The sequence below is a fragment of the Thermobia domestica genome, chromosome 10 (genome assembly GCF_964235325.1).
Source record: "Thermobia domestica chromosome 10, izTheDome1.hap1.1, whole genome shotgun sequence".
NCBI classification, from domain to species: domain Eukaryota; kingdom Metazoa; phylum Arthropoda; class Insecta; order Zygentoma; family Lepismatidae; genus Thermobia; species Thermobia domestica.
The window spans coordinates 233,301,944-233,317,480 of NC_137463.1; the positions used below are offsets into that span (position 1 = coordinate 233,301,944).

The 15,537-nt window shown below is 32.4% G+C and overlaps 2 protein-coding genes across 2 annotated transcripts in view; both read right to left on the reverse strand.

Annotated features, from left to right (window-relative positions):
• Window positions 1–203: 203 nt before the first annotated feature.
• On the reverse strand, window positions 204–15,521 carry LOC145663081 (uncharacterized). Its single transcript, XM_081729314.1, has 3 exons — window positions 4,981–15,521; window positions 4,580–4,634; window positions 204–1,210 (listed from the first exon to the last, which is right to left on the reverse strand). The coding sequence occupies exon 3, from the start codon at window positions 1,207–1,209 to the stop codon at window positions 760–762; it is 450 nt and encodes a 149-aa protein (XP_081585440.1). The 5' UTR covers window position 1,210; window positions 4,580–4,634; window positions 4,981–15,521; the 3' UTR covers window positions 204–759.
• The window catches only part of LOC145663080 (uncharacterized), an 85,822-nt gene continuing 74,869 nt past the window's right edge, over window positions 4,585–15,537 (reverse strand). The window contains exon 6 of the mRNA XM_081729313.1: window positions 4,585–5,062. Coding sequence (XP_081585439.1) covers window positions 5,061–5,062 — 2 coding nt within the window. The 3' untranslated portion in view covers window positions 4,585–5,060. The remainder of the gene's footprint in view (window positions 5,063–15,537) is intronic.

Consider the following 15,537-nt stretch of genomic DNA (forward strand, 5'->3'; position numbering starts at 1 on the left):
TTCTTTTCTTCTTCATATGAGTATAAAAGGAAAAAGTAGAAGGAAAGCAAGGGATAGGAAGAATAAGATAAGCATAATTTTAAAAAAACAGATGAGTCAAAATCATAAAGCGTAAAAATTATTTTCCAGGTCTTTCAAAGGTATAATAATAATAATAATACTAATACTAATAATAATAATAATAATAATAAATATTTAGATAGCTGAATGCTTAGTTGAATTCCAGCTCGCATTACCTAAAATTTGTCTTTTATTCGTACATTTTCTAATTTAATCAAGTTCAAAAAGCATCTTTAGCCAGCAATTGGAAATTATATTTTCAGCAGTCTTCTTATAAGGATTCTATAGACTTTTTTTCCTGTAATTTTAGCAGTAAAACATTCTTAAATTCCTGTCAAACTAATATTTTTCGCTAGGTCTTTCATAAAAAATATACAATACCTTACTCCAGTGCATTTGTTAGTTCCAGTCTTTCTAGAATCCACCGGAAAACTGAAAGAGAAAACCATAAGAAATGTGGTCGCTATAAAGCTTTCCAACCAACCAACCAAGTAACCTTAAAACCTGATTTTTCACAGTTCAAATTACCTAAAGTAATCATATTGGAATTAATAAAACACACAAATTATATTCCCTAATCTAATTTTCTTTTTTTCTTTTTATTTCATATATTTACATTTTTTCTTTCTCTTTTTTTTACATTTTATTCTCTTGAATAAATATATTTTCACATTTATTCACAAATTTATTAAATGTTTGTCACACTTTAGAATCCATGGCTAGCTTTAAAAAATTTTGCAGGCTAACCATTGTTTTGGAAAACTCTTCATGTATTGCAATTTCCATATTGTCTTCCTCCGCCTCTTCTACATTTTGTACCACCACCTCATCCTCCTCTTCCACATCTTCCATCCCTTCCTCCTCTTCCTCTTCTGCATCTTGTACAACAATTACATCGTCATTTTCCGCATCTTGTACAGAAATTACCTCATAATCCTCTTCTTCGACAATTACATCATTTTCCACATCTTGTACAAAAATTACCTCATCCTCCTCTTCTTCCACAATTATTACGTCGTTTTCCACCTCATCCTCTTCTTCGTGATTTACTGTCAGCACCTCATCCTCCTCTTCTTCCGCATTTAATTCCAGCACCTCAATATCTTCCCTACTCAAATCAATAAGTGGAATTTCTCTGCGGTGTGCCATCCTGCAACAAACAAAAATAAACACTTATAAATATCAAATAATACTATAAAATTTCACAGGTTATATTTAAGCAAGCGTGCTGTTAAAAATATATCAAAATAAGTATCACCTTATTTTTTATGTCTCTCAATAATTCATTGAATCAATTATATAACAATCAGTAACACTTCACTGTTCTATTCTCAAAATAAATAGCTACTGTACATTGAATACTCAATTATCAGTCTTATAGTTATTCGCTTAGCGCCTATAATTTGATCTGTCAAAGTTATTTCATTATTTAAATATTAGTTCTTAAAACTTGGATCTTCAATACAAATAATGACTAATTATTTTTTATTTGTTCTCTTCTAAACAAACTGCTATTATTTATTTATTTATTTTCCATCAGTAAAAACTCTGGGGATCTAAGCTCCCTAAATCATGTTTATAACGCAATTTACCTATATTTTCAACAAAAGTAATATTTCATTCCTTCAAACATAAACAAACTAATTTTTTCTACAATTTTTACCTTAATTTTAAAAGTAACCTTCATATAAATGTCCACAAGACCTTAAAAATCACCAGTTTCAAACATATTGTAAGAAAATTACTTTGTAACCCTCCCAACAAAAAATTTCTGTCTTTCCCTAGATATCCAAAATATCAAATAACATACGTCCTTATTACGACTGTATGAACATATTCGTATCATTTAACTTTTTTCACATCATTTATATGAAATTCCACAAAAATTAAGCAAGAGTTTTTCGTAGGAAACATTCCTATTTACAATACTAGCAAGACAATATTCAGTTATCATTACGTTTTTATTTTCCTTTTGCTACACAAATCCTAAAGTAATTTCCTCTAGTTCTATTTTTTTTGCTTAAGTTATCATCATAGATATTCTGCCTTTAATAGCAGTTCACTTGCCGTAGCTAACAAGCTTCCATGCTCCACGGTCCGCTGCTAACCTTTTCGTCTTCGCGTATAATCTTTGTTTTAATATCAGTCATTAATTGTAGTCTTCTTCGCCCCCTCCCTTTCTTTCCCAACACCATACCCTCTAGGACATTGCTTAACAAGAGATTTGCTTAACTAATCTTATAATAAACAATATTATGTTCATAAATTTTTCAAAATTCTTCCGTTTCCTTCCACATCCTTAATTATCATCTTTTTTACCCTAACTCGCATTATCGTACAATATAAAGTGCTAAGTGGCATAAAAACAATTCAATATTTTCAATAAATCAATATAAGGAAACAAAATTCAGTTTTTCTAAAAACTAATGTTGTTCATAAGCTCCTTCGTGGCTAAGCGGTTAGCATACGCGCATTTGGCATGGGTAACCAGCGTTTGGTTCCCGCCAAAAGCTCATGTGTTTCAATTCCACGTTAATCAATAAATCTACGTCTCATATACCCTCGCTGCTCAAGGGTACCTAAACTCATAATCAACTTAACTCAACTAAAATCTTCTTTATACCTACATTTTAAATACGATCATGCAATATTTCTCATTTGATTTTTTCTATACTTATATTTCTATAATATAATTCATGAATTTACTTTCAGTCTGACTAAATATTTTATCTTCTATTCTACATTCAAATCATTATTTTAATAATTATTAAGCAAGTAATTATACTTTAGCCCCCAATGCTTTCATGTTTCCTGCATTTTTATTTTTTATTGTTTCGGACATAAGGTCAGTTACATAAAGCTGTACAAAACGTATAACGCATCATATATCCCCAAAATAATAATAATATTTAAGGCGCGAGCACACTCCCTCAAATACTGATATTGCCAATAAAAGTCCATACAAGTATCAATTTCAATTAATTTTAGGCATTAAAACATTTCTCTGCACGTTATTAGTTAAATCCATACTAATATTACACGTGGAGGGTTTTGCCCAATTCTTTAGCTAACAAATATAATTGGTTTTAAGACACAATGATTTACTAATAATTCGATTATCTCTTCTGCAAAATAATTATGGTACAGTTGTACCTATGGCAATTTACATGCTATAAATGTTGCTGAGTGTTTCCAATATTAAAAACTTTCATCGCAAAACTACTACATAATAACAGTACTTTAAATCCATGGCACTATTACGTAACCTTCTATCTACACGCAAAAAAATATATGGCAAACTACACTTTTCCAATTAAGCTAGCGGTGCCTTTAACAAAATCAATTCAATTCATCACATTAACTCAACTAATTCCAATTCCACGTTATCTTACATAGCCTGGCTTTTAAATTTAAAATACAACTAAGCATCGCTTCTATCTTTCCAATTCATCAATTAACTAAAAGTTTGTATCTCATATTATCTTTCTAATAATAAATGCAAATATATATTAAGGGGAAGTTACGCTACTTCAGTACTATAACGCTCACCTCCAATGCTTGGGGTACCTCATTTATTCTCACCTTGCGCTATATAAACAAACAAACACCATACTTTTAAATTTTTTCCACGTTTTCCATTTCCTCCCACTTTCTCATGCCAGCATTTCATCCATCTCGCATCATTACCCTTTAGCCTAACCCGCATAAGCGTAAAACGTCAAACTTAAAAATTTCATTTTCTATGGCATTTATAAACTTTTATCTTTGCACCGTCTTTTGCTTTCCTTTTGTTCCAACGGTACCTCAATGTTATAACGCTCACCTCTGGTGTGTGCAATCCCTCCTTCAATTCCCAGCAAATTAACTTTGTGTTAAACAACATTCTGTTAGTGGGTTTTCACGGGGTTTTCCCGTTTCCTCCCACTATCTCATTCCGCCAATTGTTCAGTCATTATACACCTGCCTTAATCATACGTCTCCATTAATTAGCATAAAGGGGATAATCGTGGGACATTAAACTTAAAGATTTCATTTTCTATGCCAATCATAAGCTTTTATCTTTCCATCGTTTCCTCCTTTCCTATGCATATGTTTCAACGGTACCTCAGTGCTATAACGCTCACCTCTGGTGCGTAAGGTCTCTGATTTAATCCCTACACATGTAACTTTCTGGTGGACAGCATAAGGTCCATGGGTTGTTTCGTGTATTTCTATTTCCTCCCACACTCTCATTTCACTAATTGTTCAATCATCATTCATTTGCCTTAATCGTCCGTCACTCTTAGCCTAAAGGGCATAATCGTGGGACGTTAAACTGAAATATTCCATTTTCTATGGCATTCATAAGCTTTTATCTTTCCATCGTTTCCTGCTTTCCTCTCAATAACTAGGCTACACATACTATGCTCAAAATGTTCGCAACTAAAAGTAATATTTTCCAAAAAGTCAATTAAACATAATAAGCTCCACAGTTTTCCTCTCTTAAGTTTAAAAATAAATAAAATAATTTAATTCTTACCTCAAATCTAGAAATTCCTTCGAAAGATCTCGTGAAAATCGATCCAGGAAAAAATCTAAAACAAAAATAAGAAAAATAATTTTAATATAAATTCAACACCTCCTGCGCAAACACATAATATCATTCTCTATATAGCATATATATTAAAAGTTTAATAAAAATTACTTGGGTGGTTTACAATTAAGTTCTATGCTATTATATAAATTTAAAAATTAATTCCACCCTCAGCTTTTCAATATTTCTCATTTATTTTTCTTAAAAGTCAACAAATAAAAATAAGCTCATGTTACAATTTACATTAAAAATTATATTATATTCTCACTTCAATTATCTATAAAAGTTAAGTTCTTTCGTTATTTCTTTATAGAATAAATATATAAAAAAAACAAAATTCAACTTACCTTCCAAATATAGATATTTTCTATCAGCTAATCGCTCGTTTCCTCAACTCTCACGCGCAAACACACTATCGCCAAGTAAACTCTAAAATAGAAATAAGCGTGTTCTCCAAAACAACATATTTATATTTTTTCACAAATAAAAGGGCGAAACTAACGCCAAACATTTTACAATTTCATTTTTCAAATCTTAGCGTCCCCTGCAAACACTTACGTCCAATTACTGTATGTCTTAAAACAATTTTTTCTCTGTAAAAGACAAAATTCTTTTAAAAGGCTGCCCCCTACAACTTCCCTTCAATACAACACAAAATTTACGCAACTATCTCTCTACAAACAATAAATTCTCACATAAAAGAAACTCTTTCCCTTAAATACAGCTTGTAGCGTCTAGATATTTCACAATAGCCAAAAAAATACAATACAATACACTTTTGTAGGTTCTGCAAAACGAAAACGAAACCAAAGGTTTCCCTTTTTCAGTTTATTATCTTATTCAACACTGCAAGAGCTCTTTTCCGTCTCTCTGTAAGTATGGCACCATACGTTAACATTTTTTCAACTAAAAATTTAACTTACATTCCATTACAACATGCTCCTTCAATACTAAGGCGTTCAGCTTTCGTGCTTGAAGTCTCAGCTTCAATCACAGCTTACATCATATACATATCCTGATATACACCCATTATAATCATATTCTTTTCACTAATACATTACATTAATATATAATTCACGTTATACAATATTCCATCTAAGATAACGCGGGTTCAATCCCCGACCCAAACAATTCAACTTTATGGTAAACAAACACCGTGCTCCTAAATTTCCTCGTGGTTCTTCCGTTTCCTCCCACTTTCTCATTTCAACATTTTACTCATCTCTCATTATCATCGTCTCCTTTAGCCTAACCGCACACGCATCAAAGGTTTGCACCCTAGCTACTAGGTCAGTGTAAAAAAAAGCATCTAAGTACTCTCATCTTGCATTTTCCTCCAACTTTCTCATTTCACCATTTTACTCATCTTTCATTATCATCGTCTCCTTTAGCCTAACCGCACACGCATCAAAGCTGTGCGCCCTAGCTACTAGGTCAGTGTAAAAAACCATCTAAGTACTCTCATTTTGCATTTTCCTCCAACTTTCTCATTTCACAATTTTACTCATCTTTCATTATCATCGTCTACTTTACCCTAACCCGCAATAACCATGAAACGTAAACTCAAAGATTTCATTTTCAATATTTCAACTACAAAAATATAAGTTTGTAATCATCAGTATTATACCCCTATTATTCACTAAGTCCATGTCTCATATAGCTTTGTTGTTCAAAGCAAGGCAAAATTAACATCAAGTCAACTCAAAATCCATTCAATTCATATTGTGTTCCTTCGAATTCTCAAAGTACTTATGTTTCTTCCCAATTATTTTAATCCATTTATCACATCACTAATAAAATATTTATCTTTAATGTTTCAAACATCCATGGTTCAATCCTCAGCTCGCACCATATATATATATATTTTCTCACATTTTAATCTATTTTTTCTCAAGTATAATATATTATCTCTTCTCATCTTCATCTTTTCAACTACATGGCATAAAAATTCAACTAAATTAAAACTTCAAACAAATCTATAACCCCGAAATATCTAAATTTTTACTGCAAATATTATCTTATTTTCCACGTAAGTTTCTCACACTCCTTTTCAAAACTACAAAAATCCATTCATGATAGTATCCCTAACTTCAACAATACTTTTTTTCTTTTTTTCATTCTTTTCTCCCTCTGTTAAACCATTGGCATAATAGCAATCTTACTCACAACCTGTCTCTTTTTTTTAAAAAAGCAGTACATTCACTATTCTTTAAAGTTAACAAGAATCTTTTCCAGAAAAAGGGCTTTTTCTTTCTTTTTCCATTCTATTAGGGTACAAAACATGCTAAATGGAACATTTTTCTGTCTAACAAGTCACAAAAATCTTTTTTTTTCTAAAAAGAGTTACATTAAACTCAAAATTACAGGGGGTCTCATCCGTCAACAATAAATGTCACATACGTTTTCTCAAATAACTTTCACAAGTTACATTTACATGCTAACAACTCAAAAGGGTTGCACATACAGGGGTTCGCGAGCAACATCACGTTTTCTCATCTACACAAAAAATGTTTCGCTTTCTATTCCAGTAATTTTCTACATTTCACTGTAGGTGTCAAGGTCCTTAACTATTCCCTAACAAGTCCCACGCCAATTTAAAACAACCCTTTGCTCAAAATAACAACACAGTTCCCTCATGCAATCTTATGCCCCGTCTCTCAGTATGGGGCAATACATTAACTTTTAAAAAGTAACATGTAACATTTCCAAGGTATTTCTAAAAATCTCTGTCCTTCAGTATAATAACTTCTATTTCTCCGTAGGGTGCAAGTCACAGCCCCAATTAAACAACGTCTTTTACTCCAAAGGACAGTACACTTCACCCCAACTCCATCACCCTAGACCACCCAAAATTACAACACAGTTGCGTCTATGTTTCTTTCTTTACTCTTCTCCATCAAAAAATTCTCTCCCTCCCAGCATTCTTAGCTATACCTAACATATAGCTGTGCTTTTAACAATTGTTCTTTATCGAGATTTTCCCATGTTTTCTAAATACATAAAAACTAAATTATTTGACATGTCTCTCTCACTTCCTGCTGTTAAAGTATTCTCAGACACCCATATCTCACGTTTAAGTGACAATATCTTCTTTCTTTTATTCACAAAATAGTGAAATTACGTGAGACTTACAAAAAGTTTGTCAATTTCAAATTCTAACCTTTTCTTTTATGTTTACATGTTTCTAAAAGTTATTTGACATGTCTTTCTCACCTCCCATGGTTAAAGTATTGTCCGACATCTATATGTCACATTAAAGTGACAGTTTCTTATTTCTTTAATTGACAGAATGATGAAAATACGTGACAGTTCCATAACAGCTTCACTAATACAAATACAAAAGCTTCCTATTGTAATTACCTCCCCCCTTTTTGAGCACATAATCCACCAAAGCTACTAATGAGTATGCTAAATACTTGAACTTCTATAAACACAATGAGGTACAGAGTGGATCGGTCCACTGTGTACCACACCGATGTGATCCACTGTGTACTTGTTGCTGTCAACCCAAACACGACAAGGAACTATTAAAGTAGAAGAACAAAATAAACAATGCTATATTTCAAATACATTCTTACCTACTTCCCATGCCCATGATATTCTAAATTACAAGATAAATCACGAAGTCAGAGCATTCACTTCTGTTACTTAATTTTTTACTTTAACACGAGGAAAACAGATTTTTCACTTCACCACAAGTTAGAAGCATCCACAGTTGTTGACATTTCGTTAATAAGTGTAATCTGAAAACAGAATAACTGACATACGCTAGTTGAATTTGTGCAATAAACAAATGAATAACGCCTTCTGATCCACTGTGTACTACTTTCCCCTATATATATTTTAATAGTTTGTTGCTGCATACGTAAGATTTGTGTATTCGTTACCAGTATTGTCAGATTGGATCTCAAAATGCACATAGTCTAGAAAACTGACACAGTTTAGTTAACTTATTTTGAACACCAATGGTGCAACTTATCGTACTTAATCAAGTTCACTTTTAAAATAAATATATGCATCTATCTTCCATTGCAACTAACACCGTTGAATTTATAGTGTTCAGGAAAGTAACTATTTTCACACGAGCAGCAACTTCACAGACCCGATCTAAACGCCAACTGCCTTGTTCTTCTCCAGAATTTCGGTTTTGTAAAAGGGGTTTGACGCCCAAGAGTCGTGCTTCGCATCAAAGCTACTGGCTTTTCAATAGAGATAACCTTTTCTATTGTCTATCTACCTGCTAACGGAACTTTGCAAGGAAGTATGCTGAATTTTATTTACATTGACATTATACGCAAATAATTCACTTCTTATAGATTGCCACCTAATTTGCAATCAAGCACTAAAATCTGCATTCTTTGGCCTTTCATTAGATACCAAATATGTTATAGTCCCCTTCTGATATAACCTTAAAATTTTGCATTTAAAATAGGTCGGTTAATATGTTTTCCACCACCTGACATTTTCTTTTCTTATGTTTGTCTAGTCACTGGAGCCCTCTAGCGGAAACAATTAACAATGTCGCGGACAACCATAATAGTTCGGAGTTTTCTGCTTCCGCGTGACAATTTTACAAATTATTGATTATAGAATGAAATTAAACACATCTACTTTACTTACAAGTATATACATATCTTTGCTACCATATACATATGTGGTATGGAGTTGTCATCCTCTATAAACTTTATTTGAAACAATTTTTTAGGGTAAGGATTCCCAGTTCCGTCTGTCCCCAGCAGAAAGCCAAAACTCCACCCCTTCAATACCAGATAGTACTTGTTTTTTTTTCTCACGGCTGAAAGAAAGTTTTATGATACGATATACGGAAGAACGGAAAAGGTAAAACAAACAATAAGGGTACGCGTAGCTTTCCAATACATAATTGACTCTTAAACACACTAATTCTTACATATTTTAATTATTATTGTTATTTGATATTACAAACTGCTTCATCTGGTAAACCTGGAACGAATCCACAGCCTGTTTTGCTAGATTCGCTACGCCAGCTAGAATTCTTGTGAAATCGGCGGTTATCCTTAAATTTTCACACCTCTTTGTCCTTCTGTTTTTATATCTATGTGTTAAATTTTGACAATAGACAAATATCCGACTTTCTGTCGCCTTTTCGGTAGTGTTACAACTCAGAGGGTTTTATGGTTTTTTAGTTGTATACAGTATTCTTATAGCTGCTTAACAGAAATAAAACAGTAATTTTTAGTTTCAACTCACAATATAGTTGGCTAGGCTGATCAAGCATAGGTGACTGACCTTTTGGAGCTTAGTTGTCTTCTACAAGTATTCCTTAAAAAAATCTAACTCACTAGAGTCTATATTTCTATATATGAAATCCAATATCTATAGTTACATTCTCGATATAAACTTGAATCTTACCAATACTTAGGAAATAAAATAAATATGATTCTAAGTTAATTAATAATATAAATAATATTTGAAAATAAAGAAAACCATTTCCATTTTGATATACAAATTAATGATAACATTTAAATATACTACTATATAAACTTTATTAATGAAACTAATGTGAGACTGCGTCGTACACATTTCAGGACCTGTGTTTGCTTTCAAGGGAACACAATACGCATACCGTGAAAAATATCGATACAACAATATATATTTATAATTTTTGTTATACTTGGCAATATTTTGCATATCTGCTAAATCCATTTGTAATGTTTCATTTGGTGCTTTAACATAATATTGTTTACGTTCAAAGACTTTGCGTGCTGGTGCATGTAATGTATATGCATCTTGAGATGCTAGCCAATCTTTAATTTTCTTTTTCCTTGTAATGTTTTAATACTTGGTAAAGAAGCAGGATTCGTTAGTCATAATATAATTCTGACAATTTTAACATTTTTACATTTTATATTCTTTCCAATTTTTAAATATATTTGCTACTAGTGTTGGACTTTGTGATTTTTTAACTTTGCTGTGATTTCATTATAGGAGTAGAAATAAATTCCCGTGGTACACTAATATCATCTAATAAACTTTTAAATTCGTGATAACCTATAGGATTTCTGGAATATTTTCGTGTACGAACATCATTTATTAAATCAATAATATTAGAACCTGGTATTATTTTTCCCTGAATATGTACTGTTCCTGATTGATCCTAATGAATTTTGTTAGAACTTGTTAACTGTTTTAATAATATGTTTTCCTTCGTTGTTGTTTTTGTACTGATTGTAAATTGTCCAATACAAAAAGTAAAATAGAATTATTTTTTCTTCTTCAGATGATGTTTCACGAACATCTTTTTCAATAATAGGCAATATAAATGGATTTTGTGAAACTGATGAAGTATAATTTAAATATTGTTGTAATGCTTGCTGATACAATTTCCATTTTTCGTCAATACTAAGATTACAACGTTGTAAAATACTATTCATTTCGTCATCTAAACGCGATTGATGTGAATCTATTGATTTCATATTTGCATGCATTTGTTGCATTGCATTTTCAGAACTAATATCGTTTACGAAATTCCGACATACTTATCTTTCAAACAAACTACTTGCTACTGCACCAAGTAATGGTCCTAAGATTAATGGTAAAAATGCACCACCTTTCTGTAATAAAGATTTCCTTTTCTTATTAAGTGCTGTACGTTGTACAGATAAAGCACGCAAGATCGTTTTATGTCTACGTAATCGTTGCTTCTAACGCGAATTCAACGGAATGTTTCCTTTATTGTGTTTCTAGCTACTTGAGAAATTGTTCTTATTAAATACGTTTGCAACATCACCATTGGTTTCAGACATTAAGTCATCTAATATTAATAATGAATTTTCTTGTATTTCAAAATTATTCATATCTGGAATTTTTTCTTTAAAACGAATTTCTGAACTAACATTTAAATTTGGTATGACTGCACCACAACACCACACAATTTCATTAATCATAGTTAACATTTTATCACGTTCATTTAATAATCGATTTACAAAACGTTTTGCCTGCAAGTGAAGTACCAGCAATTAAAATAGTTGATGGATGTTGAAACTTAAACATCTTGTATTAAACTGAATGCACACAATATATATTTTACTTTATATACAAAGATTCACACACTCACTCACACAATTAACGTGCTTCTGATGAAGCGATGAAAAATAATGACAAAGTGTTCTTACGACTTTTCATAGAAAAGAATAATATAAAAATAAATTAATAAATTAAAAATAAATAGTAAAACTTCAAATGACTAGAATTAAAAACTTTAGTACCTTGACAGCATATCTGTTTTTACGAAAGCTTAAAAGATACGATTCAACTAAAATTGCACAGCTAACGACTTATTTACAAGTTCGAAACATAGTTTCTCTTTATAAGCTTCCATGGGAAGCAATCCAATAAAATAGTTACACTACGAATGTTGTGTTAAAAATAAATAAACTAATCACTTAAAAGTCAAGCTAAAATTATTACTGTACATAGCCATGAGGTAAACTCCTTGTCTTTGGTATTGGTTCGTCAATATGTCGTCAATACGTTTACGTTTTTTGTTTACCTCTTGGTGTGTTTTTGTTTCTTTACGTGAAAAGATAGTGAATCCCTGTTTTCGCACAATGCTATTTGGATTCTCTATAGTTGTACAATTAATTTCTCCTGTCACTAATTCATAGAAACTCTCAAAGTTTATTCTTTGAGAGGTCCTATAATTTAGTGTAATTCCCCGAATTTTGAAAATATTCCGAAATTCCACTGAGGCATTTTTAAGCCGCATACTGTATTTTTTGGCCCTAAGACTATACACGTTACAAACTCCCACCCTTCAATTTCATCAGTCAGATCACCCACATAGTTTCCAAGCTTCAACGGAGGTTTCCTATCTTATTTGCACGTAAAAATAATACTGTCCGTGCCACAATAAATTACATCATGAGGTCCTACAGTCACAAGTAAGTCATATAATTGAGCCTGGCCCATGAAGTAATAAAACCAGCAAGCACGACATTGGAAAATTGCAGAGATAGATTTTCAGTTTCTAAGTCTTTATATGTGACAATAAAATGTTCCTCAACAACTGAAATTACACTATGAACCTCATAACTCGGTGTAGTAAGGTACCTTTGGAACTCTGCCCCACTATCAATAATTACACAATGCGTCATATCTGTACGTTGACTCCATTTTCCGTATAAGGAATTGAGGTACAACTTCGCGCATTGTTTAAGTCCAGGGTTCGTTCTAATATTATCTTTATTTAATCTTATGCCTTCATGAGCATAATAATCGCCAATGTATTTTTGATTGTCTTCAGTTTTACACCAGGCAGGACAGCCTGAGGCTTCCTGCTTCATTTAAAAAACGTATTCACATAGTCCCGGAATAAACTAGGTGAATTCCGATCTTCAGAACCCATCAGTTCGAATTCCCAAATTTCATATAGTTTGACGATCTTATAGCCGTTTGCAAGAGCACAGTGAAGCTCTGGTGTACAAAAAGTTCCAGTTAATGCGCGTTCAAAATCGCTATGTGTGCAATTGTCATTAGTTTCTTCTTCCACACACAGCCTGCAAAGTCCGAATAGTAATGGGCCTTGCGCTACGTACGGAAAAACGGGGAAAAAGAGTTGTTTCGGAGCAAATACGGTACATTTTACAATCCCATGAATCTTCCCACATCTGGGAAAACTGGCCCATTATGCACCTTAGGTGGTCCCACCGGAAGAGGATTCCTTGCCATTACCCACGGATATAACGATGTGATTTTATTATGAATAGAAATACTAAAAATCTTTTGATCCTGAATTAAAGTTTTTGGAATAATATGCTGGGACTCAATGAGAGATCTCAGAAAGATGTTATCAAATCGCCTACCATTGTGATTGATGACACATACTGTAGTAAATAGAGGTCTATCTAATAAATATGTGTAATAAATTTATCAATGGTTTTAATGCAGGCTTCATGAATGAATTTGTTCATACATTCATGGCATACATGTCTAAGGCACACCAAGCAAACATGTTCCCGCTCCTCACGCTCATTTTGTAGTTTGAACATGGTTTCTACGTCAAAGGCAATATAAAGAAACCTCTTGATATGAGTAGGTTTTAGTTTCTTCACATGAGTGACCTTCCCGTACATGGTCACGACACGTAATGCAAAAGTATTCACCACATGTATGATCGGATTTACGTCTTCTTAAATCACAGAGTGCATTACAGTTGATGCAAACTTTAACATATTCACACACATTCTTGCGATTTTTTACCTTTTAAGTGATTGTCAAAACATTCATCCCTAGTAGAATATCTATTACATGCATTGCATTTAATTTTATACATCGTAACATCTACTTTGTGCATATGTTCGCAAGATGAAAACATTAACTCACACTTATGTAAACGATTAAGACCATTAAAACTCTTTAAACAATGTAAACAGTACTTCTTTCTTTAAAATGATGTTATTGTTCTAATAAGACGGAAATGTCGATTACTCCCGCTTTCATCATAATAAATATAAATAGGTTTTGCATCATTCAACTCTGGTCTTTGTACTTGTGTTTCTGGGTAACGTACTCTAAATTCACGTTTGCTTTCGGGAACTTTTTCATAAATAATAATTTGGTAATTTGGACTTAAATGTTTCTGAAATAAATCCACATCATTAAAATCACAACTATTTTTTCCTTTAACGCTAACACCTGCACGACTACAAAGCTTAATAGCTCTAACTTTTAATGTGTTTCTAGTTGAATCTGTTAAATTACTTAAATTTCGTTGTGCTTCAGTATGCTTAGCTTTACCCCAAGCAATACTTTTAGGCAAAGTTTTCATTATTGTTTCCCGGGAACTCAACGAAATGTTGTACCAAAAATTTATTTAAAGGTAAATATTTGTTTAGTGTGGAATTATCTCGTGTTCTTCCAGCACCAAACATTGAATTTACTATATGAAATCGAAAAAGATGATTACCTAAAAGGAAGTCTTTATTACTATTTAACACTCTAGTAATGGAAGCTAAAACGGACTTAGCAGAAATATCTTTGCGGCGTCTCCATGGAACATACACTGCTTTTTATCCTTACTATTGGACGAATCAACGTACATTCCAACAAAATCATTAGGTCTCGCACTGTTAAGTACATTATCTAATGCGAAGTTCATTAGGTTTTCAATAGAGGGCGCAGGATTTCTAATTTCTTCATTTCCCATTGGCCTTACCGCAATTTCATGTCCCACCAAGTTAAACTTAGTGAAACTTTTTCTGCTTTCATGTACTACAAAATTATCTTCCCCTGTATTTTGAACATCTGTATGTCCGCTATGTTCACTTGAAGGAACGTAACCGGATGTACTAGGTTGTGAAGACCCCATTCCGTAACCACGAGTATCCCGTGAACATTGTACACTTGATAACTGTACTTCATTATTTACAACATCCACAGGATTTTGTCCGCTTTCACATAGCTCATTTAATAAGGCCTCCACATAATCAGATGTTTCAATTATATCGCGATTTACTAAACCTGCGGAATTTTGAATTGTTTGTGTACCATCTGCTTCATTTCTATTTGTTCTTTAATAATTTCATCAATTAAAATTTTCTTGAAGTATATTTTCCAAGGGTTGACTTTCTTGGTGGACCGAGGTTACGGAATTTTCAGCAACAGATGGCATCACATTATTATGAACCAAAATAAATCTCGATCCATAATTACAAAATTCGGCTACCTCTGCCGCATTTATCCTATCATCTTGTGCACAATTAAAATAATTAAAATGAACAAATTTATCATGTGCCCACTGGTACATGACTTGTTCACGGAAAAATCCATGTGTAAACAAGTCACCGATGTCTGCGCTAGACATTGTGTATTGTAATATAAGTGCTTGGTTATCATGATAAAAATGAAAAAGAGCATAGCAAGGT